The following is a 27,182-nucleotide window of genomic DNA, read 5'->3' on the forward strand; positions in this document are numbered from 1 at the left end:
CTAACCTTACGCGATAGTCACATTATGCGGTCTATTCTGTTTGACACAAAACCTGCTTATATAGAAAACTAAAAAAATTTGCCTTTGGGAATGTCACTAGTTAGCCACGGCCATTTGAAATGGCTACAGTTTCTCATAGGCAAAATTGTTTCATTTTCTAAATAAGCAGGTACCACTGGCATCCTTACTGTCAAACAAGATAGGCTACATAATGTGACCTTTGCGTAAACTTAGAGCACAAGCACAGCAGTGCAGAAGTTCAGAAAAAACTTTTAAAGAGATGCTCATTTATCATCGTTAATCTGTTTAGTATTTCATTAATGGTTTGAAGTTTAATCACAATCACTGGTACCTTAATAAATACTGTATTTTCTTGACCTGTTTGACTTTGTTCCAGATTCATTTAGCTTTCTCAGTGCAATTAACTCTTAAGAGGCACATGTGGTACTATTTTTGAATACGCTACTAAAACACAATAGAGAAGAGAAGAAATTCTGCAGTTAGCATGTAACTTCAAGCATGCGCACTGAATCTGTTAACAATTTCCACCCACCACTTTGCTGCAATGAAACATATTTGGTGTACAGAATTTGTGTTGTTTATGACACAAATCGACATAGATTGGCAAGACTGACAGCAACAAGGGTACTTTTGAGGCTATATTGAGAACTGTATAATACATCATTCTGGACTTGCAACTTGCAACTTGTCTCGTATCACTTGACGGGCTTGCATGACGAACATTTCTAGATCAGATTGTCCAGTGGACGGTCCAGAAACTAGTTTAGCAGAGCAGCTGAAAACAAAAACAAGAAAGTATTTTTATTTGGGAGATTACCAAAGCCATTACCAATAAAATATTAATTTCATACTTCATTAAAACTGGGTGAAAATGCATGCCGTAGACCTATTTTGTATATTTGAGGACGACCATGAAATGGTACATAAAAAATAAGGCCAAAAAAAGCTGATATACCTTTAAAACATACCTTTGATTATAACAAGCTACCAGACGTGTCTGCATTTTTTTAGTGCAGAGGCCACCGTACTTACAAATGATAGCTTCCAGTAATTTACCATCATTACCACCAAAAAGGATTGATTAGTCTCTCACAGCAAAAGTAGACACTACCTCGTGAACGGCTTGGGCTAATAATTGTATGAGTACATTTTGCTCTGTTTTCAAAATGTATTGAAATTGCCGCCCGTCTGCGGGAGATAGCGCGTGCATAAGAATGAGAACCTCGGCATGACGGCACGCGGAGGTGACAGAGGAAGCAGGGAAAGAAGATTCTCACTTGTAAGGGTGCAGCATCTTTATACCATGTAATTATGGTATAAAGATTAACTTGAGTGTGCCTGTCTTGCCTTTGAGAATCACCTTTGAGATTCGCCTTTGAGATTCTTCAATGGCCGTTCTTATCAATGTATTCGTGTCTTGTAATATATCCAAATAATGACAGTACCAGCTGCTTTCGTCTTTTCCATTATCAGTGTGCCATGTTACACTGTGACATGTTACATTGTGAAAAGGGATACTGTAATTTGTATGCAGTTTGCTGAAAATGGCAAGAATTGCGCATTACTATGTGGAGTAAAACACCCTAAGGAGCAATTCTAAACCAAGGGAAAGCAAGTTAGGCCCAAATGACTGGGGCAAAAAGCAAGTGGAATTTCAAATTATATGCCAGATTTACCTGTAAGAACGTACGGGTAAGTCAAAGTCATGATAAGTAAGTCATGACAAGTCAGATTAGTACAGTACAGGATATATCTTTAAGGGGGGACACTGCTCTTAAAAAAAATTTTTAATTTTTAAGTAAACTTTGTGAAATTTTTAAGACTTGGTGCTTTCCCCCACTGATTTCTTTACACCTTGGTGGCACCAGTGGCAAGGAACCATATTGAGTGCCCATTTCAAACACTGAAGTTTAATGGGCTTTAAAATTAGTTCCAAGCAATGCATCAAAAAACTGATTCTCTTATTGCACTCACCAGGGTTCATAATGTTGGAAAATGTAAAGATTACAGTTTTATGACCAACACTGGTTTGTCCCTTGTTCCTCCAAAAATGGTTAATTGCCTCTAATTATCTCGGGAACTAATTGACAAACTAAAAAAATAACGGAATATTTGAAATCAGTGGAAAAGAAGCAGCAAGAGTGACAAGTTTAACAGAGTTTACTTAAAAATAAAAGGAATAGTTTTAGGATCCATCCATGTCTCCCCTTTAAGGAGCCATGAAGACAAAATACAAGTTTGTGTCATTCGAAAGATTTAATGTTTTATAGTGCCCCCAGCGCTTGTCCAAATGCAAACAATGTTTTATTCACTGAGAAATTGATTAATTTAAGTTAAAATTTTAATTTTCCCACTAAATCGAGTGTTCTCGTGGTCCGCAATGACTTCACAGGAATTGAGCGCTCTTCTATGGTCCCTAGAAAGATATTTCTAGGGACCATAGCTCTGCAGCCAATTGGGAGGCCTTGTTTGCCGTTAGTGAACCTAGATGGCGCCACCATACCGTAGCATACCGTTTTCTGCCTTTGGCGCGGAGCAAGAATTTCTTTCTCCATGGCCTTTGGTTTGTTTTTGACCGTATTTAAACCTGGCTTGGTTTTCTTCAGGAAGAAAATAATTGCTTCGTGAAACATAGTGCTCGCTCTACAAATATGCTCACGTAAAACACCGTTCCTTGCGTCAGTCGGCAAGTGTAGTCTGAGACAACCCCAAAGCCCTGCAGTCCTGTGCAGCTAAACCAAGCATAGCGCGCGCAGTACCAACAGCAGTACACATCGGCACTTCTGTTTACGTGTGCTTCTGAAACTTCCACTGTTTGTCCCACCATTCTTACGGCTTTGAAAAGAATTTGCCCTACATTTAAGCACAAATAGCTCGTTCGGCAAGCTTGTAAGCTCTGCCTAATTTGCGTTTGCTTTTGCCGCCCTCCGCAAATCCCAGAACTGTAACATGTGACGTCATAGGTTCTGCTGCGGGAAATGAGCTAGTGGGTCGCATGGCCATTCCCTTTTTTTCCTAAATATATACGCCTCGAGCTTCGCGATCGCTGCGCCGCCTGCCGCCGCCTCTCCGCGGCGTTGACGGGATGTGCGCTGCGTGGCTGATAGGGGCTCGTGCAGAGTTTTGGTTCTGTTTCGCTTCTTTTCGCCTTTCCGCGCCCTAAAAAAAAACTCGTTATGGGGGCGTCTATCCGTAAAGAGTACGTTTAGGTCACTTAAAAAGCAGCTGCGTCTTCGTAGAGCACGCGATCGCCTGCTAGAGCTACCCGGCGACGCGGTTCTGCGCGCATCGTCGCCGCTCTTCCGGGCGTCGGCGACGGTAGCAGCATATCACCCCTGTCACCTCCAAATACGTCAGGCACAAATGAATTCTACTGTCGCCTCGCTTATACTTGATACTGGCACAGTGAGAGGTTGCCTTCATTTTGCAGCCTGGACAACGAATGCGGCTTCGTTTCCAATATATACGTCGCAGAAAAATATGTTTCGGGGATGTGATTAGCCAATCCCGGACAATAACCTATGCCTTTTATAAGAATATAAACCATGCCAAAATGTTAAGTATATTTCAAGCCTGTAGTCGTTGAATATGTGCCCACACACGCCTTATAGCAAGAACCAAGGCAATCTAATATGAAACCACGGAAAAATACATGCTGTGCAAGTACGGAAGAAACATAATAGCTCTAACGGAAATTTAAAAAAATACAGTGCAGCTTCTGACATGCTAACAACGTTCGTCGAAGCTCGCCAGACCAACTATACGCGAAATGCACTGCTATTTCGCGAGATATAGGTGGGGGGTAGGGGAGGGGGACGCTATGTACAAATGCGGAGCGGAATCAAGCAATGAACGTTTTAGTAATCACACACACAAATATCGCGTTCACTGTCGTTTTGTTTTTCGACTTCAACGAACAGCTGATCGCTCGGCGGACGCATTTTTGGAAGTATACAGGGTAGGCAGTTCACCAGCGATGAAAGGTGTCGTTGGAAGAGTGTGGTATACGTGATAAGGCCCCATGATTTCAGTTTCTCCTTTATTCTGCAGGCTCCCTGTGCCATGTAACGATATTTCGAAGAAGCGTTTAATCGCGGACGCCGATTATATTTTAAGCCCGTCGGCGCGCTCCTCGCAGAGGATATATGTAGCAGACGAATGTTTGCGGGCGCTCCCCTCACGACAAGACGACTCTTTGTCGTGTGCTGATCCCTGAGTATAATTCTGGATTATCCATCGTACTTACGTTGAATATTCCCGAAATTAACACACACTGGCTTGTAAATGGTGGTGATCAATATCTGAGGTATATTATTGGCAAAAGTAACTGGCGTGCTGTCAGGTATGAGTGTTTCACTGAATATGTAAGTGCACAAAACTGATTTACATCTTAGTGTATACCCGTAGCATGAATATCTGAGGAACCGGTGGTTACGGAGACACTGCTAGCAAATTCAGGGCAGTGTAACTACAATCAGGTCCATGCATACGCCGGTTCCTCGACACTGGCCTGTGACACACACCTGGGGCTTATACAGACCGAATATACCACACTAAGATCGCGTCAGAAGCATTTACACTCTCGTAAACACACCCCATTTGCGAACAGAGTGACCGCTCCACATAAACATGGATTTCCAACGCCCGCAAACGCTAAATCTTACTCGTGAACATGCCGCAAAAGCAACGGTGACAGTGGGGAGCGGGACGGAGACTCCCGCGCCTGTTTTCAAAACGGACCGCTAGGGGGATTTCAGTGGCGCCCCTACAGGCCGCGCTCGAGGCGTATAGCTTGTTTGAGCGAAGTTTACGTTAGCAGTGGTGTCAGTATGATTCTAACGAGGCAATCTTTTGAATGAACCAAACTTGTGTTTTCTCTTCATGGCTCCTTTAAAATATACCCAGATTAAAAGAATACTTATTGGGTGTAGTACTTTCAGTCATATGAACAGACGCAGGGGTTAATCCAGAATTTTGATTTTGAGGGGATGTCGAAATCCTCCTGAGGGGGTTGTCGTTGTCCTCCTGGGGAGAACGACAACCCCCCATATTGTGTATCCTCTTGGGAGGCTGTGTATATCCCCCTGGGTGGGGTTCTCGTGGTTGTGGAGTCTTTTTTTTTTTTTTGGAGGGGGGGGGGGTATAGGTTCCAGAACAGACGCATACAGTTCACCACACAACTTATAAAGGCCTGCAACTCACATTGCTCCATTTCTTCTTGAATGTCTCAAGCTCTGCGGCGGCTTTCATGGCCTTTGACTCCGCTCCTTTGGGCCGCGCTTCCTCCTGTTTGGTACCTTCACTTGGTGTGATGCCAACTAGGTACCTAAAACAAAATAAACAGATAACAGTCAGTCCAGCCAACACATTAAATTCCTTGCTGGCTTAGCCTGTTCTTTTATTACCACAGTGACGCCTCTTTCTTAAGTGACTTAACCACAGCGACTTAATTCTTTCTTTACCGCACCTATTCAAAACCGTTCAATTTCAAAGATACCTTGGGAGCCCCTTTTCACAGCATTCCAGCCGTTTCTGGAACGATCTGGAGTTAGCTCAGAAAATGCCCTTTCAAAATCTATTTCGTTTTCATTTTTGCAATGAAAATGTGATTTTTGAGAAGCGTTTGCATTACCTGGGTGTGGAAAAGGGGCGTGGTCAACGCTACTGAAGAAGAATACGTGCCACTGGTAATTAGTCTGCATCAGCGTTTGTTTTTCTTTATAATGGTGAATCAGAAGCCGATTTTCCATCGTCAGGCTTGCACTCTGACAGTAATAATCTCAGAAATTGGCGGAAAATGTCAAGCAGTGTCTGTTTAGGTAGTTTTATTCCCTCTGCGTACGTTGTTCTAAGGTGTGTTGTAGTTTCACTTACCACAGGACCATTAACGAACAGTTTACCACTGTTTCGTTTTCATTTCTGCATGAGGAAATTCATATAGGCGCTACCACGCAGTTACCCAACTTCAAGCCTTGAGCATCCGCTACTAATCCTTGAAAAAAGCCTGCCGTTCCTGATTTCACCCACCCTAACCCAATTTCTGTGATGACAACTTCCCAGGCAAGTCAAACGATAGCACCCAGTCACCAGATATCAGTTTCGACGAGAAGAGTGCTTTAAACCGCCTTACACACCGCCTGCCAGTTTCGTTTTCATACGAGGCTATCTTCAGAGTGTAGTGTTGTTTCTTAGTTGAACCCTCTATTCGGACAGTCTCCAATACGTTTTGTACTGTTTCTTTTCAAAAATTTTAGGTGGCACTGCAATGGAGGAGGCTGGTAATGCTGATCTTTTTTTATGACACAACAGCAAAAGTTTGCAGGGCACGATTCTAGCGCATTGCACCTCACTGCTGCAAACAAGGCTACATTAGCGAGTCAGAACATCATAACTGACGGTGAGCGTCAACAAGCATCAACTTCATTTTGTTTTCAACATCATGCATGTTTTTCCGCATTGCGCGCTTGCCCCAAATACTCTGCTGGCCGGAAATGCTAAGTCGGTCATTGACAAGATGTTTTTATGTTACGTGGGGGCAAATTGCTGCCGCTGCTAATGTCAAACCACCAGATTTCTTCCAGGGAACCGCCAGAAATTGCACATTTTGAAATTTAGGTTGGGCTTCACTGCATGGCAAGAGCACAATGCAAACTAAAATTTTTTTATATATCTGACAAACTGCTCCACGCAAGTCGACATTTTTTCTAGGGCGCGTTTTGAAATGCTTCCCTACGAATTGTATATTCTAATTTTTTTATACTACCGGTGGTTTTCTTCAACGAAGGAACGGAAACCAGCAAAAAAGGACGAAAAACACGAGGAGAGACGAGACAACACAACGCTGGACTAGCAGCTGAAATTTAATTGAAGAAACCGACACACTCTGTGAACAGCCAAGTCAACGCATGCGCCAACACGTACGCGTGAACGAATGAAAATGCTATTGTTACTAACTACCTCCACTTTCGTATCGACACCTCTCAAGTTTGAAGGAAGCCGATTTCTTTGTCGCTGAGGGTGATAGACACAGGTGCGCTAATGCAGTTGCCTTCCTGCTGTTGTCTTATGAAGAATGCCTCCAGTACTTCCCTCTAATTCTTAGTACTCTAATTCTTAGTCCTGCAGTACTTCCCTCTAATTCTTAGTCACAGGGACCAGATGAAAGGGACCAGATGAAAAGAAGGAAAAAAAGGAAGGTTGAAGTAATGCCGTATATACATAAAGTGTTGCACAACATAAAGAAAATTGCTTCGCAGCACGGGGTTCAAGTGGTCTTTTCCGCGCCGTGTAAACTCTCCAGACTGTGCGCGTGCTTTGGAAATATGGGAAAAGAGAAATGCGCGTGTAAGACAAACCATGCCAAGAAATTCATTAAGTGTGAGCACAGTGTCATCTATAAAATTCTGCTGAGGTGTGGGAAGGTTTACATCGGCCAAACCGGCCGATGTGTCAATGAGCGGCTGGAGGAGCATTGCGCGTTAGTTAGTTCTCAAGGAGCTGGACACCTTGCCTTTCACTGTCGACAGTGCAAGTGCGAACCATTATTTGATAGTGTAACGATCCTTGGAAAAGGCAGGACTAAGAATGAGAGGGAAATACTGGAGGCGTTCTTCATAAGACAACAGCAGGAAGGCAACTGCATTAGCGCACCGTCTATCATCCTCAGCGATAAAGGAATTAGCTTCGTTCAAACTTGAGTGGTGTTGATACGAAAGTAGAGGTAGTTCGTAACAACAGCATCTTCATACGTTTCACACGTACGTGTTGGCGCATGCGTTGACTTGGTTGTTCAGCGAGTGTGTCGGTTTCTTCATTAAATTTCAGTTGCTAGTCCGGCGTTGTGTTGTCTCGTCCCTCCCCTTGTTTTGCATCTTTTTCGCTGGTTCCCGTTCTTTCGATATGCACTAACTGGCCCAGCAAGCTGCACTTCTACAGTACTTTTCTTCAACAACTCAGACGCACCACAATCTTTGTTTTGTTGCTTCTCTCGCTGTCAGTGAATGTGTGCATACATTTCCTTCTCGCTCAAAATAAGTTTAAGCACGTGGTGCCATTTCACAGCAGCAATTAAACGAAAATTTGGAAGTTTTTCATGATGTGTCTGGCTTGCGCCAGTTTGGTGTCGCTGAAGGCCATCTACAGTGTGCTACTGGTGTTAGCTGAAGGGCAGTTCTTTGTATGCAATGCTCGTAAGACCTCGTTTCAAAAGCGCTGCTATGTGCACTTGTGCTTCTGTACAAAGTGGCGACTTTTGTCTGCAAGCGCCGTGTGACATCTCTATGAATGGATACCCTGAGATGCTTGCTAGCCACCTGCACAGACTGGCTATCAGTACGGTGTGCACACGATTTTCCCATGCTTTGCGCTTGCTTCACGATGAGACGGTCTTGTGAGTGTTTAAAAAGTGCTGCATAAGCAATTCCCTGGTCTGCACCATGGATGACAACCCCAAAGAGTAATCTGAGACGAAACAGGTTATAGCCTCAATAAACCAATAGCGTGTACCAATTCTTTTTTTTTGCATTTTTCGGCTACAAGGTCAGGAGGTCGACTTATATTCCAGTTCGATCTCTATTCCGCATAATACGGTAACAGACACACCTGCTGAATCTGCACTTTTATTCTGCAGTTGTCATTTCTTCTCTTCAAGTTGCTGCAATGAACTGACTTTCTCCTTGATTTTGTGGCATAAAATATTTCATTCAGACACCGCATGCCCCTCTACAGTGCTGCTTAAAGGGGTCAGAAAGAACTAGCCTTAGGTAGCTCGCTCAACTACATTCCATACTTGAACGATGTTTTTTTTAAACTGAAGAATGACAAAAATAGTGAAAGATCTTAAAATTTCCGGTTACAAACCACAGAAGTGATGTAATAGCAGTAATACTATAAATTGAGGTAATGGTGTGCTAATTGCACATTACAACTCGAATTATGTCTTGCAACACAACTGACGCACAACTACTATCCCACAGTCATGCTTCATGGCAATGGCTTTAGACTGCAGCCGCTAGTGGCACTAACAAGATGTCATATGGACTCGGCAAGAAAGTGGCAGGTGACATACCACTACTACATCTCTTGCCATTATTATTCAGCTTAGTTGTTGGAAGTTTGCATTAAAATTGGCCTCGTAGTGATTGGGTCAATGCAGTACATAATTTGAATTCCCCACAGTTGCATTTTGTCTTCACAGTTTAACTTGATTGGCCGCATCAGATGTATAAGTAGGTGGTATCACGACTATGTTGCAGCACCACTGCTTATGAGGATGCCAAGTTTAACAAAATACAGCTGTTATCTGCAAGGCAGATCCACCAGAAGCTACTACACCAACAATAAGCAGAGTATTAAACTAAACAGAAAACAACCTACCTTTGAATGAACTCCATTGTCGAAGCAACCCCTCTGGGATACTTGATGTTCAGGCAGAAGTACAAAGCCAAAAGAAGCTCCACCCCAAGCAGGAAGCTTATATTTTCCACGACAAGTGCCCGGTCGACAAACACGTGGCAGCTGCAGTTAAAGAGTGTCTGGCCTGAGAAAGACAAAGAAGTCATAATTGTACAGCTGGAAATATATAATACAAAAGTGCTTGAAGCAGCTGCTTTTTTCTTTTGTTTAAATCGCTCAGAAAGTCTCCATGAACATCCCCCAGACAAGTGTTATTAGAATACATCTGAATACCAAATGCTACATTACAATTCAGACGGTCCCCCGATATCCAGCAAACTCCCATTTAGGCGAATTCGAAGGAACCATGAATATTTGTTCATATTATTATAAATTTGTCTTAAGCAGACGCTTGCCTAATTTTGTGCATGTGGCAAGAGAGCAAAAGAGGTGGACATTTTACCCATAAAATTCGTCATAACCAAGTTCGTCTCAACGAGAGTCTACTGTATATGTTACAGGCATTTATATGAAGTGTTTTCTTTTTTTTTCTCAATAAACGTTTCGGCTCCTTCTATGCCACCATGACGTACGTGATTCATGCACCTAGTTAGATTTTCCTTGCCAATGTGAAGTTAACTATACACTCAAGAATCTAATTTGATTTTAATTATTGAAATTAGGTGGACATGGAAAACCATTTCCCAAGGTTCCAATTGTTCTGAGCAGAGCTAGCCCAGTGCCACGACAGCCAGGCAGACTTGCTTTGAAACAGAAGGAAGGAGGATACATGAAGCATCGCGGGCTGCAAGGACAAGAGGAGGAGTGAACTGCCTCAGGCAGCCAGAAAAGGGGTGGTCAAGTCAATCGACACACTCTTGAGCATGCCGTGGCAAAAACACTTACACCAGGATATCTTGTTTTCTGATAAGGTAAACAGGTATTGTCAATTTGGCACTTGTATCTGTCGCATCTGCTTCCTAAAACCAAGTTCTGTACTCTGTTCGTGCTATTTTATGCACAGTTTCAAAAGGTAAAAACTAGTTGGCCATAGTCAGCCATACAGGCTTGCTAACATGTTGTCCAAGCCAATGTGAGAACGATTTCAGAGGATTGTGCAAGGGAAGTGGCACTTTAGCATACACTTCTGCTAAAATTGCATGTAAATCAGTTGAAAAACTGAAAACATGACCCAAGCATTCTACACTTTTTTTGTGGTAGAGCAGTCTCTTCACACTTCATTTATCATAATGGAGAACTTTGAAAGAAAAAAAAAACAAAATCCGCTGAATCAGAGTTCCGGGCTCAGAGTTGTAATAGCAAAACAAGGTGCCAGTACAAATCCTTGTCCTCTCCATGCATATTCTAGGATGCTAATTTGCTAAGCACGCAAATAAAGCATTACTGTTTCTGTTGCCATCAGGTGCTAAAGACAAGCTAGCTCTCTGGTTGATCTGTCTTCACAGACTGTAAAAGAGTCGAGTGCACTCGGAGTTGTCTTGTTTTAATGTGAAAGCATTTTTTAACCCGGTAGGTTGAAAACTGGCACACTGGCAACAAACAAAATGGTTAAAGGCGCAGTCACACTAGCCTGACCATCGGACGATTTGATCGGCCAACACCGTGTCGGCGAGCTGTCGGCAGCCATGTCACACCACGTTGACACCGACCGTTGGCCAATCGTCTGCGTCAGCGAGAAATCGGCGGGGCCTCGGTGTCTGCACGATGTCGGCCGACGCGCTTGTCACACCACGCCGACGACCACACGGCGACCCTCTCCACTGGGGATCTGTTTCTTTCTTCAGTCAAACTTAGAGTATCGTGTCACGACTGCCGCGACATAAACCGTTCGTGTGTACTCGCGTGTGCGCTGCTTGTACTGTGTGTACTTCTCAACTTCTTGTTAGATCACAAACAAAGATAAAAGAGCTGTGTTCGCTGCTGCCGTGGCAGTAATAATACGGATTTTATGGATGAACCCCGGCAAAAAGACCTCTGTAGCACGTAGAATATGCATCTAAATTAGTACGTACGTCAGCGGAAATTTAACCTCCTCTAATAGAGAAGGCTTTACAGTGCACCATGGTACCGCATTTTTGAGAAACGCGGTGCAAGAAAAGTAAGCTTAATTGTGGCTCCAGACGCCACTCGCTGTTTCGAAGGAAATTTTCCATAACAAAGGTAGTTGCTTCTCAAAATCACGCAGAAAATGATTTGAAAATTGGATACACAGACCATGCTCCTTTAAAAACCGCAAAAAAAAAACCCACCCCGTCAGGAATTGAACCCGCAACGTCGAGCGAGCGAGCGAGCGGCGCGACGCATGACACCACTGTGCCCCAACACAAATGCCGACCAGCTGCCAATTAGCCTGTGTACTAGATGGAGGTCCATCCTTCGTATAGTACATCAGTGTTTACTAGCTGGTTTACAGAACTCCTGGCTGGTAAACTGAAAGCAATGTTCCCCGAAGCCCCCACAATAGCTTATCGCCATCAACTCCACTGCTTCGCGAAAGCGCTCGCGAAAATATGTGTGCCCGGCTGCGACTGCGATTTCACACTGCAGGGATAGTGCTTGCCGTACTTTGGTTTTGCGTTTTACGATAAAAACCTTGGCCGATATTTATCCGTTATTACCCAAATTACCCTACGTAACTTTTTTTCTGCATGAAACTGATTTTTTTTTGTACAGGCGAGCCGATAGCACACACATGTGCAGTTTGCAGTTCGGGAGAGCGGTGTCGCCGAAGAACACGGCCGAAGCATCTAAAGCCAAACTACGGATCGCATTAGCGCTAGTGTTGAGTTGCATGAGCTTCATGGACATTACTGAGTTTATTACACTCCAGAAACTAACCAAACAGAGCTGCATTCATTGTGGCACGAATGTTGTAGGGGCGCAGTTTTCGCCTCTCGGTCTATTCTCGACGACGCGTCAGGGGACTGGTCGGGCTAACGGTTTTGCTGGCGCCTTCGGTCGGCAAGCCAGCTACACTACGCGCACTTTCCATCGGCCAACATGTTTATGTCACCGTCAGCGTAGTATAACAACGTAGTCTGGCAACTGAGCAGTTGGCCAATGGTTCAGCGACTCGTAAACGTTGCCGTCGCATTGTCATCACTGCCGTGTCAGCCAAGTGTGACCGCGCCTTAAGGGATCCAAGAATACAAACCGGGTGGAAAAATGCTTTGCTTTAACACACACACACACACACATATATATATATATATATATATATATATATATATATATATAGGCTAGACCGTTCAAAACTACTAGAACTGCTACCATGGCTCATACATGTCCGCATTGTGCAGCGCAAAGCAAATGTCAGGCAGATTTCACAGAACAGAAGCACACAGTCTGTCAAAATTTTCTAGGCCAAGGCAAAAGTGTACAGGCTGCAAAAAAATTTACAAGCTTGTGTACCGGGCGAGGCTGAAATATTTTATGTTGGATCTATAGACAAGACACCTTTCTTTCTTACTGTTATAAAATATTTTTGTCACATTTAAAGGTAAAGCCGATTCTTTGAGTCCTTTGTGGTCGAGAGGGCTTAGGATTGGCCTAGAAAAGTTTGAGAAAAGGTGCACATAAGCTTTTTTCTTTTACCTTAATGTGTAGGTTACCTTACAGAGCAAAAACAGATGGAAGCAAAGAATACATTTGAAATAGATACCGCTCTTTCGCACGTATAACCCGCACCAAAAATGCCCAAATTCTAGTGGCAAAGTAGGGTGCAGATAATGCATGGGGTTCTCCCTTTAGTGCAGGTTCACGGCAATGTGCGTGGTGTAACACAGGCTAAGCCTTCGATTACACGAAACATACAAGGAAGAAAACACAAGGATGGCGAATTGTGACTTTCGGCTTGCAGTCAGTGTATTGTACTTGCTAAATATACGCGTTTTCTTTAGTAGTCCAGGAATCAAATGTCCGGGAAATACGCGAGGATATTTTTTTTCTTTTTCGGCATCTCAAAGTGGAGGTGCAGATTATATGCAGGGGCGGGTTATATGCGTGGGGAAATATGGTGTTTTATCAGAAAATCAGTATTGTATTACTACACACAAAAAAAAATTTAATGAGTAATCTGGCAAAGAGAAAAGACGTTTTTCTGGCAGAATACAAACACCAGTTGAATCAATGAAAACAATGGTGCTGCATGCCCACATTGCTCTTTTTGAAATTGATGATCACGATACGATACTCTTAACAATCAAGGTGGCCATAATATTTACCTGAACCTCTTTTTGATTGACGGGTGGCTAACCTACAACCCAACAGAGTATATGCTTGGCCAATATATGTAATTCATGCCAGCCATTTTTAATGCCGCAATTTCCTGTGCCAAACTTGGAGGCTTGAAATGTATCACATTTTATACAAAGTTTCAACAAGTTTAAAGCTAATTATCAAAACCCTTCAAAAAAATAAAGGGGATAAAAGGAAATGAATTGGGAAAGCTTACCCAGCGCTCCAATAATTGGCAATTCAAGGAAGTCTGGTCCGGAATTCTTCTGTAAGTTCTGTTGATGCCTAATACACAATGAAAAAATAGAAGGGCAATAAGAACAAATTTTAAAGATGTCTCCAAATATCTAGAGGCCTTTCATCTATTCTGTTGTTTTACAGGTACAACGGACCTTCTTAATCCTCAAAAAAACGTCTGCTGTAGCCGAAGTATGCAGTATCAGACACGGGAGGGGAAGGGTAGGGGTTATGAGTGCAAAATTGGGTACTTTGACCGATATTGCATATACATAGTACAAACACTGTTGTTTTTACACGCCTGCAGCACCTCAGTGTTTGCCCACGGGCAAAGAATCGCCTAAACATCATTTCCAAAGCTTAGCACCAGCACTTGGAAAAGGCCTACTGCATGCGGTCAAGTCTGTAAAGATGCATGATAAGCAGAACAAATGAAGCAAGAATATAACTAGGAGCAATTATGAACCAGCTACAAAAATCAGTTGCGCCCATCAGAATTAGCTGGGCGCTTTGAATCCCTTCGTGACAAGGCAGAATTCCAGAAACCATTCGTCAGACAAATCCAATCGCTGCCTGACGTTCCCCCAAAGCAGCTTCCACAGTTTTTATGATTTTAGTCAGGTCATTGAAACAGCTGTAATGAAATAATCTGATGATGGACAGCTGTGAACAGAACAAATGAAGCAAGAATATAACTAGGAGCAATTATGAACCAGCTACAAAAATCAGTTGCGCCCATCAGAATTAGCTGGGCGCTTTGAATTCCTTCGTGACAAGGCAGAATTCCAGAAACCATTCGTCAGACAAATCCAATCGCTGCCTGACGTTCCCCCAAAGCAGCTTCCACAGTTTTTATGATTTTAGTCAGGTCATTGAAACAGCTGTAATGAAATAATCTGATGATGGACAGCTGTGAAATAGAAAGTTAGACCATTTGGACTGCGCACGGCCACCGGCAGATTGCATATAATGTACGGGAACCAACCCCCCTGAGGCATTTCTTACCTTTTTCACCGAACGAAACGGGATTGATGCATGCATGGGAATAATAAATACTGACCTTCACTGAACCCGGGTTCTTATTTACATAAAAAAAACTGTGACGAAGGGAAGACTTAACTCCAGGTGCACCACTTCGCGCACTCGTAGCACTGTTGTTCAATCTCACCAGAGTCGCGTTTATCGGCAGCGGCCTCATTCTTGATGGTCGAGCGGACCGTCTGCTTAGACAGGCCTGTACTTCTCGTGATGTCGGCCTGTTTTTCCCAATGTTTGACAGCGCTAAATGGGCTTAATTTATCTGACAGTGAAATCAGCTACCCTGCCACTCATGCCGCTGGTCGCAAACACACACAAAAAAAGACAAGTCTACTGGCACTGGTTTAACTTCGCTACGCCAACTACCCGGCTGCCAACAATGTTGCCAGACATAGGTTTTCTCGCCAAATTAAACAAAGAAAAAGCATGCCGACCCTGCGGAGCCCGATTTAAACATTCAGTCGAAAAATTTCGCCTAAAATTTAGTCTATTATAGCCGATAGTCTGCTCTAGCCGGGCCCATTATGAGCGGAGTGGACTCCATTTAAAATACATGGGGACCAGACAAAGCAACAGAAATGGACTGTTGTAACCGAAAGTCTGTTGTTGCCGGATCCGCTGTAACGAGCATAGACTGTATGTGCCTGAATATTTATGTACGTATTATTGCAGGCAGCATGTGTAGCACTGCCAAAAGCTTGGGTGATATGCAGACATCTTATAATTTACTCCAGGTGGTCCACTAATTGTCATGCATGTAAGAGGTGAGAACGCACACGTCACATTTCACGCAACGTTGATGTTAGGCCATCCGGAAGCAGAAAAATTAATTACAATCCCTGTGCATAATGTTTCGGTAACACGTTATAGCCCCTGTCCTGCAGGAAAGTCCTCGCTACTTGTAACTGTATATGACTGCAATGCAGTAGCCACGCATTGGGAGAGCCGAACTACACGAATTCCTCACAAGCAACAAAAAATTATTAGGTGAACTTTTTAAGAATATGAAAGCCTACTTGGGCCTTTTGTTGAACTCTTGTTGAAATTTGCGGCTGCACCCTGTCACATATATTGCATCTTCAAAAGCTCGTTCCACTCGCTCTCTATTGCCAGGAGCGTCCTTGTTAGTCCCCGTCCATACATTTACCCTTCAAGGCGGCTTGTATAGAACGTGTGGCAGCCCCCCCACACTCCTTTGGTGTTCCACTTTCTTGAGGCGCGTTCAATTCCTAATTCTCCCAGCCCTCCTTCAAACCTCCTCCTGCTCTGCTATTTCCCTTTTCTGGTATGTGATCACCAGCTTGCACTTGCTCTGCCCACAGCTTCCACTTTTTTGTACCATTACTTTTTGGCACTTCACGCCGTGTGCGCTTGGTACAGAGATATCTAAAGCTTTCATCCTAAAATGTCAAATAACAAGTTAGACTAAAGCTTTTAACAGTTCCCACTACACAATCTGTGGGATGTACAGTGTAGACCGCTTATAACGTATGCGGCGGGAGCCGCAAAAATCCGCACTATAAGCGGTACCGCACTATAACCAAAACGTGCGCGAATTCAACCAAATCGCCACCTACCTCTCAAGTCATCCAAAATTTTTTATCACCCAAACGCACAGCGCCTAAAAACGAAGGAAGGGTCTTTATTTCGTATTATTTTTAACATCAGCCGCTGCTGCCGGGTCTCACACATTGCAAAAGCGCGGTCTTACAAACGGCGAGTGCGGCTTTAACTTCCGTTGTGTTTGTGTTTTGAAAGACCATGGCTGCGTTTTTTGCGTCTATGAAGATGCCGCAGGACATGATAAGAAAGGCCAGCGGGATTTTTTTTTTTACCCCACCTTGCGTTCACGATGCCGAAGGCGGCTGCTTATCAGCGCAACGTACTGGTGGTGGAAATCTTCGCGCGGCTCGCTTGTTCGGGAAGAGCGGTGGCTTATCTGCACAACGTTCTAAAGCGTGAACCGCATGGAGCGATTTCTCGCGAAAACGTGCAGCGCACGCCGCAAGCGCGGCGACGCCGGCGCGTAAACTGACGTAATGTGTGCGGCGCGGTAAGAGGCGGCAACATGGCGTCGGCACTGGCCGTGAAGCGGTGCAGGGAGCTCCAGCGAGCACTTCTAACCGCTCGCTGAAATGCCGCACGAGGCGCAACTGCCATCCACGCTGCTTGTGAAAGCGCCCATCAAAAAATACCGCGGCGGTAAGCCTAAACTAAAGTCCCTTCATCTGATCGAGGGACTTTAGCCTAAGCACCTTTGGCGCGGCTAGCCGGCTCGGAGCGCTTCGAATCTCCCGCCATTACGTGCGCGTCTTTCCATTGGTGCAAGTCGTCAGGCTCCTCCCACTGCCACGCGAAGAAGCCACCGCGAGCGCGGAATCGTAGACGCGAGCATGAAAAAAACGCACGCGCAACGCCGATGTGCGAAAACGGGCCATGCGGTTCACGATTAATAGAAATAACTTGCCACGCGCGGACGGGGAGCCGGTCGCTATCTTCCGAGGTGCATCAAGCAAGGACAGCTGTGGTTATCACGTATGCGCGAACTAAAGGGTGCCTATTTTTTGCTTCTGTGTCGAAGTTATAGAGCAAGGGGTGCGTGCTGCGTCAGATGGCCGATTTCATCATTTCTTTTTTTCTTTTGCTACCCTAAAACGATGCCCCCTGCGCCGATCGATGAGCAGACCCGCCGAAAAACCGCACTATAAACGGTATGGTGCTTCGGCCAACCGCATCTTAAGCGGTATGCTTATGCATTGAGTTCTATGGGAGCCAAACCGGTGGTCACGAAAACCCGCGTTATATCCGGTCCCGCACTATAAGCGGTTACGTTATAAATGGTCTACACTGTACATGGTGCAAGCTTAGATGAGGGCCTGGAGTGAGAGTGTTGCCTGGTCAAGGTTGTTGGTTATTGCTAGTGACCGAGTCAGCTCAAATGTCCTAATGGTGGACAGGTAAGCAATGGTCGTACTGAGGTTTCATGCAGCCAAGAAACAGTTCCTAGGTCCTGGCTAAGGTGGAAACGCATGGCCTCTCTTTAGTGTTACTGGAATCTTGACGTTTTGGGAGTGGTGAAGAAAAGGCCCGCATGTGGTCATTGGAGGATTCAGTTAGCCACATTCCAAACATTCGAAGGCTTGTTAACGTTTATCAACCACTCCTTCTTGTACCAGAATTATTCTTCTCTTCTCTACATCTCACTTTTGTGCCCAAGGACTGGTGCATTTCAGTCATCCCAGCCTCTTAAGACATGCCTATACTTCTTACATGATATCAGCCCCCACATTTTTCTGTTTCATCTAAAACAGTGCCCAGTAGGGGTGTAGCCTGGGGGGGGGGGGGTGCAGCTGTTGTGATGTCAGAATACCCCCCAAAATTAATGCATAGAGAAAAATGACGTATATTGTTTGGGCAACCAGAGCAGTCACACCTTTTTTTTCCTGTTGGTGTATAACACCTCTGAAATATTGGTCTGCCTACGCCACTAGTGCACAGCATGACAGAAAAGAAAGTGGGAGGTGTTTTATGGCACGACGTCAGCAACACATAGCATTTTGCTTAAAGCCAACCTGTCAGATGCTGCTACGAGCCTGGGTGAATGCCAGAGTGTAGAATCTATAACAGCTATGTTGAAATGAATTTCTGCCACACCATCTTGGCTGCAGCATTTCACAAACTTCAAAAGTTATCTGACAGTATTAACACAGAAACATTGAAAATCTTTTTGTTATTGGTGTAACAGCATTTTTCTGTGCATGCAGGAGAAAACAAGCTGAAGAGTATTCAAGAAGGCACTTTTGCCTTGCGTCAATGCAACAGGAACCAATAACAATATTTGTACTTGGTATATATCACCCCAAGTGCTTCAATATCGAAGTGCAGCTATTGGCTAAGGAACTGAAGCTCCGAAATCCCAATTCCCACCTTCCCATCCATTTTGGTGAGCAAAAAGAATGCCCGCAAACTGGTTAGAAAAAACAACTTTTACCTCTCTGAATGAATGTGGATCTGAAAACAAAGAGTGCTCTACTGCAAAGAATGTTTTACTCATTTACTTAAAACAATTACCAAGCATTCCAGATGGATTGGCACTTATTAAAATTTTCTCAATTGTCGTGGAGGGTGCAGCAGAAGGTACCACTATTTACCGGCTGTGCTAATTGGAATCCTCACACCCAAAGTAGGGAGAAGAAATTTCTCCCATCTCACTTCCACCCTCTTTTAGCTGTAACAGATAAATATCATTAAAAGGTTACACTTAAAAAAGTACTATGCATTGCCTTCTTTGTTTTGTATAGCTGAACCATCACTGCACACAGATATACAGCTACAATACAAGACATGGGAGCACTCTTACCTCGTGCAGCTGCATTATCTTCTCCACGTCGTCACCAAAGTAGGACACCAGCAGTGGGATCAGGCAGATTGAATCAGCATTTTCCTTGCCAAGCTTAGTTCCAGGCTGTTCCATCTTCAGGGCCCACTCCAGAACGCACTCGCTCTTGGAGGAGGACCGAATGAACAACACCAGCTCGGCCACTTCCTCTTTTGGCACGCCGCAGAGCTTCCCCCTGAGGCTGACACCTGTGAGCCTAAAGAGTTCATATAATAACATGGCATCAACATTCAATAACACAAAATTGCATTTACCATTGGAGTTTTCTTTCACACGCAAGGCATTTATGCCTAGCTTGAGCTTACCCACTCGAACTATACAAAACCTTTGTTCTTAGGTGATTGAGCATACTGTACTTACTCGCGTAATGAACCCACTTTTTTCCAGAAAATTCGGCGTGAATTTGGGGGGAGGGTTGATTATGCAGGACAAAATTGCCACAGTTTTAAAGGTCGAAATTTCATACAATAAAGTTGCTCAGAGAAGCACTGTCAGAGCCTTGCCATTTCCGTGGAAACACGTAGGTAATTGTGTAATCAAATTTCTTTTTTATTCGCAACATGCTAGTGGGTTCGTACTCGCCATGGAGCTATACCCTCCTTAGTAAAGTTGCTTGCCGCCTCAGATTTGCTGTCGGCCCACAGCGCACCGTCTTGCGTGCTATGAAGGCACTCAAAAACTTCTTTTCCGACACCGGGAAACTTCCCTTCTTTAGACCCACGAAACACACGGCGATCCCCCTGTTCCCCACCCGGGGGCAAGGGGTCAAATGAATGAAATATGCAGAAAAATGACAAAGGCTCAGTGAAAGAGGTCTCTTTAACGCCATCTCAATCTTCATGCGCTGCGTATTTCAACCATGAACACGGTCTGACTTGAAAATGTTATCATAAAAAGATCACACACGTATATATATATTTCAGAGATCGTGTTTTTAGCACATGCACTGTCACAGGAAAATAATATGTAACTTAGAAACCCAAGCATGCTTCAGAAATAAACTGAGATAGACAATAACAAATGAATAAGTGCTCCTTGCATTTTGCCATAAAAGAACCAAAATGTTATGTTGTCATCAGGAAATATGCGGCTTGGGATCGCGATGCAGATTAACATTGCTCTGAAGCAGGCCTGGGTTTCTAGATTTTTTTTTGAGTGGCCAGCTACATTCTGGTTGTGGGATTTTTACAATAAAATAAAATCATAAATAGACATAATAGCATGCTTTTTGTCTTTCCACTTGTCCCCATCTGTCGTCACGCTGTCGTCACAAACCATCTGTCGTCACAAACCATCCTTACAAACATATTCTGAACTGCAAACATAACTTGCCCATTTATAAATTGCAAAGTCGCATTAAGCTTTACATAATCCTATTTGCTTTTTACGTAATTAGGTTTCATTGTTGAGATTGAATACGTTGAAGTAACTAATCTATGGGTGCATAATAATAGAGGGCAGCAAATTAATGATTGGGGTGGGGATCTTTAACGTGAGCGAGATTTCAAGACAGTTATTTTTATTCCACACTTCCATCCCAAAAAGAGCTGCGCCCCTAAGAACCAATAAAGCGACGCGGCGAACGTCTTGGCTCCTGAGTAGAATTACATGTTCCATAAAACAATTATGCATGATAAAAATCATAAAGCCAACACTGAAAAACAAGCACTGTAATAAAATTATCATACATATTAATGTTATCCAACACTACTATACGTACCAGCAGAAATGACATTGTTCAAAAATTTTTCAGAAAGATTTTTTTGAAGTTACATCTATTTCGTGAAGTTGGTCTAGATAAAAATTGCGTAGTTTAACTTCATCTTAAGCACCAGGCAAAAAAAAAAAGCCCCATAACATCCTACGCTCTCATTTTTCGTTGCGTCAAACCCAGCTACAGCTTTCCCGCATAAACTAGATGCCTAGCGGTGAAGGCTGAGTCAGGACGCAGCAGGGGGAACAAAACGTGCAGCTTGCGTAAAGTGCATGGCATATTTCTACAATACAGAACGCGCTATATCATACTACTGCATCAGAACTGCCCACAACGCAATTTTTAAATTAATTTCGCCTCGTAGAGGCTACACTCGCGAGTAAACTAAGCTGCCTTTTGTTCATTGCCAACTGGCTGTTTACACGCTGCGTATACCTTATTTACAGTAACACCGTGCTCTTTATCTCAAGAGACACAATGCGACCGCGTATACCTTATTTACTATAACGCCCAGCTCCTTATCTCAAGGGACGCGATGCGACCACATGTAGTCTAATCTCGCATCTCCAAGCTGCCTGCGCGAGGGTTAGCTCGCGACCTTCAGTCAACCGTTCGGCGGCATTAAAACGCTCGCGACATGGACAACGTACACCAGCCAAACAATTCTAAATCATCCACGTTCACGGGAGACTTCTTACCGTGGAAGCAGTCTCGTGGAAGCAGTCTCGTTGTTCCAGCGTTGGCAGCGGTCAAACAAATCTCGAAACTATACGCCGTTGACGAACCTCGCTGTCATGGAGCCCGCAAGCTTCCGAAGGGCACGGACGGCGCGAAAAAAATTTTCGTTGGGCTGTCTGCGCATGCGTGTCTCGCTCCGCGATCAGCCGCGTGGTTCCCGCTTGGTGCTCCGGTCACGTTGCGCCGAGAAGAAACGTAGAGACGAGAAATTTGATGAGAATGTTGTCGAAATAAAGTGAAAATGCTGGGTACGTTGCTTATACGCTATGGAAATGTCTGCTAATAATTGAATGAAGCAGAAATAAGGGGCCGGAAGGCCTGAACGTCCGTATTTTGAAGATACGGTACAGGTACTGTAAGCGGGAACGTACGGTTTCGCATCGCCTACGGCGCGTTTACGGCTCCAGTGGCGTAAAGTTCGCTGTAATTTTACGGTTTTTTCTAACAGTGTAGCGCTGTACAGAAGCTACTAGTCCGATTGTGAATACGCCTTTGTTGGCTGCACCAAGAGTTAGCGTTAGTGCAAAGTGCTCCTGCAAGAAATGTGTCAATTGCACCGCGACAAAAGAAGTGTCTGCATGTGCGAAGTCTATTCAATGCACAAATGTCCTGCGCTCCTTGAGTGCAGCCGTGATATGGTCGTCGTGTTGAATCGGAAAGACTTCGATCCAAGCAAATTTACCAGAATACGTACGCTGGTACGCTACTTTTGGAAGGTCTCTTTATTCACCCGCATGCTCAATCCCTATTGCGCGTTTCTGTTCTCTGGAGGTATGATCAGTTCATCTCATCGAAGGGTAGCTGAGATAAATCAACCCGATGCCTATATATGATGCATCCCGGGTATGCGAAAAATGTTGAACCTGAATAGCGAATCTGCCGCAGGTGAGCATTGCCGGACTCAGAAATGAGTTTCAGCATCATTGTTTATTTCCTAAGTTGCAGTGACAGTAATCGGTATCATAGGCGTCGAAGAGGCCGTCGCCTACCTCGCAGTGTAGACTTCCCCCAGCTCTTCGCCATCGACTCGAGGCAGTGGTTGCGGGATCAGGAAGTCGTCTGGGGAAGGATTGCCACAGTCGCAGCCAAGCCTCCAATTATCCAAAATGTCTTGTAGATATTGCGGCCACGGTGAATTCTCCCGGGCAGTGTGTCTTTTCATCTTTAGCATTAGCGCTGGTGGTTGTTTAAGTGCGAATGCACTTCTCAAGCGAGCCTGAATCGTCCGCCGCCGTCGTCCGCATAGCAACAGCTGCGGGTGCGCGCGCTCCTCGTCTTCACTAGCAACGGGGGAGATGGGCGCTCGCTACTCTCCTCCTCCTCTCTCCGCTCAGTGACTGCGGGTGTTGGGCGCCTCCTCTCCACTTCGGGCGGGAGAGCTCTCGCTCGCGTAGCGAGCGCTCCGCATTCCGACGCGTGAGGGCGCTCGTGTAGCGGCCGCGTGGCGCGGGAGGGTATTAGTCGAGCGCGCGCCGTCGTCGAGAGCGGTCGCTGGTCCTGCATCTCGATAACGATGATGGCGGACCTGGCAACGGTACCAGCAATAACGAGCGAAATATCTTTCTTTGTAGTTGTGTGCGTGTGTGTAATCTCTCGACTACTCATTAAGATCACGATATCCACCGTAATCGCGCAATCAACAACCGTGCATTCGCACTTACACACTCTCCCCCTCGGGGAAGTGCGAGGGAATTTTTTTTACATGCGCATAGCGCTTGATGACAGCGATGTAGTTTTTTCATTGCTAAAGCTCCTGCGCGTGTCGTGGAGGCTCTGTGGAAGCCACGAGGCATGCTCTCTCCAGGGCTCGAAATTTTTTTGGTGTTTCTTCCTGCAATTTCCAACTTACGGTTTATTAAACAGCTCCGGGGTTAAAACATGACGAAACATCGCGATGTCTGTTCTGTGGTACAACCATGTTTCTTTCCTTATGCACATACTTTTAAATTCCGCAGGTGATGCTTATCTGGTCCAGTGGGGCCATTTGATCTACTTTTACGTTGCGCAGACAAAAAGCATTAGAGGGTGACAGATCAGTTTAGACTATAGCGCGCTGCATTAACGACCCACCCTGCGCCTGCACGGGGAACACAGAGTCGAATGTGAACGCACTGCATGATCAAGCCATCCATTCAGAGGCGTAACTGACCCCTTATCAACTGCAATACATATCAGCCCAATAGTTCCTTAGCCTTTTCATTGGGAGCCAGTCTTGCTGACGGATGCGGATTGCGGTAATGTTTCTAACCAACCACGTTTTCACGATGGCGTGCCAACAGTTAAAGAGCACAACTATATCTATGGGTGACTGTATAATACTTTTTTTCTTAAATGGTCATTATTCAGGGTCATGATATCCGATATTTTTGCATCCGATCCGCCTTCCTTCACCGAGACAAATATTTTGCTACCATGCACGGCCTTAGGCACCATTTCGAATTTTAGCCCAATCTATGACCAGCCAAGATTGTATCACGATTAAAAGTAGGACGCATTTCTTTATTTATTCAACGCTATTTCCTCTTTGAGACCTTTAACTTGAATTCCTACAAGACCAAATGGCGTCACTTTGAATTTTCCCTCAATCCAAGACACCACCACCATCATTTCATAACTATAACCAGAAAGCGTTTTTACATTTGTTCAACGTGATTCTCCTAAACCAGACCTTTAATTTCATACCCCACACACCCTGGCAGAATTATGTGTAATTGATTCAAATCTGACTAAACATGACTCTCTTGACTGTCTTGACTGCAAGAAAGACGCATTATTTACATATCCCCATGATTCTTCTAATTGAAACCTTCAATTTCATACCGTACCGTACGCTGAATTTACCCACATATATGGCTCACCATGAGTATCTCATGACTCGAACCACAAAACCTCTTTTTTTATTTCTCCCACGTGATTCCCTCATCAAGACCGTAAATTTGATACACTACAAGCCCTAGCGGGATCACTTCGCATTTTAACCCATCATAACACTCACCTTGACTATGCCGTTATTACAACCAGGATGCGTTGTTGTATTTCTCCAACGTGACTCCTCTCATCGAGACTAATAATTTGATCCACCCCACACCCTAGTGTCATCAGTTTGAACGTTAACGCAAACAATGACTAACCATTACCAATCCATGATGTAGCTATACCGCCTTTTTGTCCAATTAATTTCGCTCATCCCTACCTTCAATTTGATGCCCCACACAGCCTAGTGGCGTCATTTTGCATTTTAATTCAATTTATTACCCTCCATGACAATTTCATTATAATAATGAGGAAGCCTTTTAGCATTTGTCCAACGTGATTTCCCTCATCGAGAACTTTAATACGCCACACGCCCTAGCGTTAATACTTTGAATTTTCCCCCAATTTATGACTTAACGTCACTAGGTCACAATACAACCATAACGTATTTTTTCCACGTGATTCTCCATATCTAAACCTTGAATGTGATTCCACACACGCCCTCGCGGCATAATTTTGAATTTAAACCAATTTATGTATATTATGATGGCCTGGTGACTATGCAAAGAAACCTACGTTAATATACTTGTCTTTATTCCATTAATCGGGATGTTCAATTTGATATCTTACACGCCTTAGCCGCATCGGTTAGAATTTTCCCCCAATTTATCTCATAATGCCGTCATTATTTTAATAAACGGGCGTCGCCCAGTCAATTTAGTGGAACACTAAATTGAAACAGCCGCGGTTACAGCCGCTGGCTCTTTGTCTGCGCGTCTCTCACCTCTTCCTTTTTGACCCTAGAGTATCAAAACCGTTAACGGAAGAAGGCGGACAACCAGCAAGCAAGTGCTGCCTTGTGCTTTCCCACCACCCTCTTCCGCCTTCTTGGAGGATCCTTCAAGAAGAAAAGGTTAGATAATCCTTTTTATGACCTCACCAGTCGATTCTCGCTCACACGCCCAGCCGCTAAATCAAACACCCTCCTTCCCCACCTTCACACCAACCGATCATTCGCATCGCGAATGCTGCCGTACCCGCAGGTAACCTGAATTGCGAGCCCAAAGCGACGCATGAAACTTAACAGCCAAACATAGCTGCCTCCTAGGCTATACATATGTAATCAGAACTGAAAATGGACTCAAATCTGATATGTACTTGAACTCAAAATGTACTGAAGCTCAAATGTACTCTCAACTCAAGATGGACTCAAATCAAAATCTACTGAAGACTCAAAATGTTCTCAAACTCAAAACGTACTCACAACTCAAAATGTACTCAGAACTCAAAATGTACCCAGAACTCAAAATGTAGTCAAACTATAAATGGACTCAGAACTCACTCGGCCTCAGGCGTACTAAACCTCAGTTGGGCTCAAACTCACTCAACCTCGAACTCACCATGCCACACTAGCCTCGAGCTCACTCAAACTCAAGCTCACGGGTGAGTTTTAGCCCCAAGAGTCGGAGTGAGTTTACTCATGAGTGAGTCCGGCGACTTCTGCGTGTGGTTAACATTTTTTGTACAAAGTCGATAGGATGACGTCTGCAATGTGATTTGTTTTTATACGTCTTTAGTCAAATATTGGTTTCCAGACTTGCAATTTCTATTAGGTCAGCTTAACATTTGTTCAACCAGATTGGTGATGGCTCTTCCGAACATAAAATTGCTATGAAGTCAGCTTAACATTTTTCACTTCTATAGGAGAAAAAACCGAGGCAGTATGGAAAATAGTTCGAAAAAATTTTTTTTTGCAGATATACAGTGCTCTTTCGATTCCTCTAATGCATCCTTCAGTATAAGAATCAAAGAAATAGGCAGAGTCTTATTGTTTGGGTAAGAAAGTTAGAGAGACTGAATACAAAAATCGAAGAAATAGGTTCAACAGCACCACTTGCGCCCTACAGGCACCCTCACAGTTATATGGTTCTTATGTTGTACGAAATGAGGTCGCATTTTCCGACCTGTAAGTCACTGGCATTGGAGTTGCATTGGCATTAGCAATGAGACTGTTACTGGCATTTGCGCACGCACACACACACACACACACACACACACACACACACACACACACACACACGCGCGCGCGCACGCACGCACGCACGCACGCACGCACGCACGCACGCACGCGCAATGCATACATTGATAAAATAGGATCATCGCTTTGACACGGAGCGAAAAATATCCAAGCAGGAAAAACACAAAGAGAGAATTCCAAAACGACTGCAGCGAGGTGCATTGTACAACACTTAAGGACAACCAAGACAGAAAAATACAGGTAGAACAAGAGAAAAGACCGACATTTGTAAAACTTCTCATATGGGCCACGAGAACGAGGGAATAAAGAGCATTGTACCGTTCTAACAAAAGATGAGAGAAAAGGAACAAGTTCACAGCAGCTCATGTAATACT

The 27,182-nt window shown here is 44.2% G+C and overlaps 2 protein-coding genes across 2 annotated transcripts in view; both read right to left on the minus strand.

Annotated features, from left to right (window-relative positions):
• Positions 1–582: 582 nt before the first annotated feature.
• Positions 583–14,301, minus strand: LOC144163748 (uncharacterized). Its single transcript, XM_077694483.1, has 5 exons — positions 14,297–14,301; positions 13,889–13,956; positions 9,397–9,559; positions 5,224–5,347; positions 583–796 (listed from the first exon to the last, which is right to left on the minus strand). Exons 1-5 carry the CDS (start codon positions 14,299–14,301, stop codon positions 785–787), a joined length of 372 nt encoding a protein of 123 aa, XP_077550609.1. The 3' UTR covers positions 583–784.
• An 8,481-nt stretch (positions 14,302–22,782) lies between these two features.
• Positions 22,783–27,182, minus strand: part of LOC144163749 (uncharacterized) — a 96,249-nt gene continuing 91,849 nt past the window's right edge. Inside the window, exons 4-5 of the mRNA XM_077694484.1 lie at positions 23,868–23,874; positions 22,783–22,856 (exon numbers count right to left, since the gene is read on the minus strand). Of these exons, the coding sequence (XP_077550610.1) occupies positions 22,783–22,856; positions 23,868–23,874 (81 nt within the window). The remainder of the gene's footprint in view (positions 22,857–23,867; positions 23,875–27,182) is intronic.

This window comes from Haemaphysalis longicornis, unplaced genomic scaffold (genome assembly GCF_048455015.1).
Source record: "Haemaphysalis longicornis isolate Haplotype H1 unplaced genomic scaffold, Haemaphysalis longicornis Haplotype H1 scaffold_13, whole genome shotgun sequence".
NCBI classification, from domain to species: domain Eukaryota; kingdom Metazoa; phylum Arthropoda; class Arachnida; order Ixodida; family Ixodidae; genus Haemaphysalis; species Haemaphysalis longicornis.

Bases quoted from the DNA above. Each gene is read 5' to 3' on its own strand.
- LOC144163748 (XM_077694483.1), bottom strand. The intron at 9,560-13,888 runs GTAAGCTTTCCC...TGTCTTTCTCAG, and splicing joins GCCAATTATTGGAGCGCTGG to GCCAGACACTCTTTAACTGC. The intron at 5,348-9,396 runs GTAGGTTGTTTT...ATTTTGTTTTAG, and splicing joins ACAATGGAGTTCATTCAAAG to GTACCTAGTTGGCATCACAC.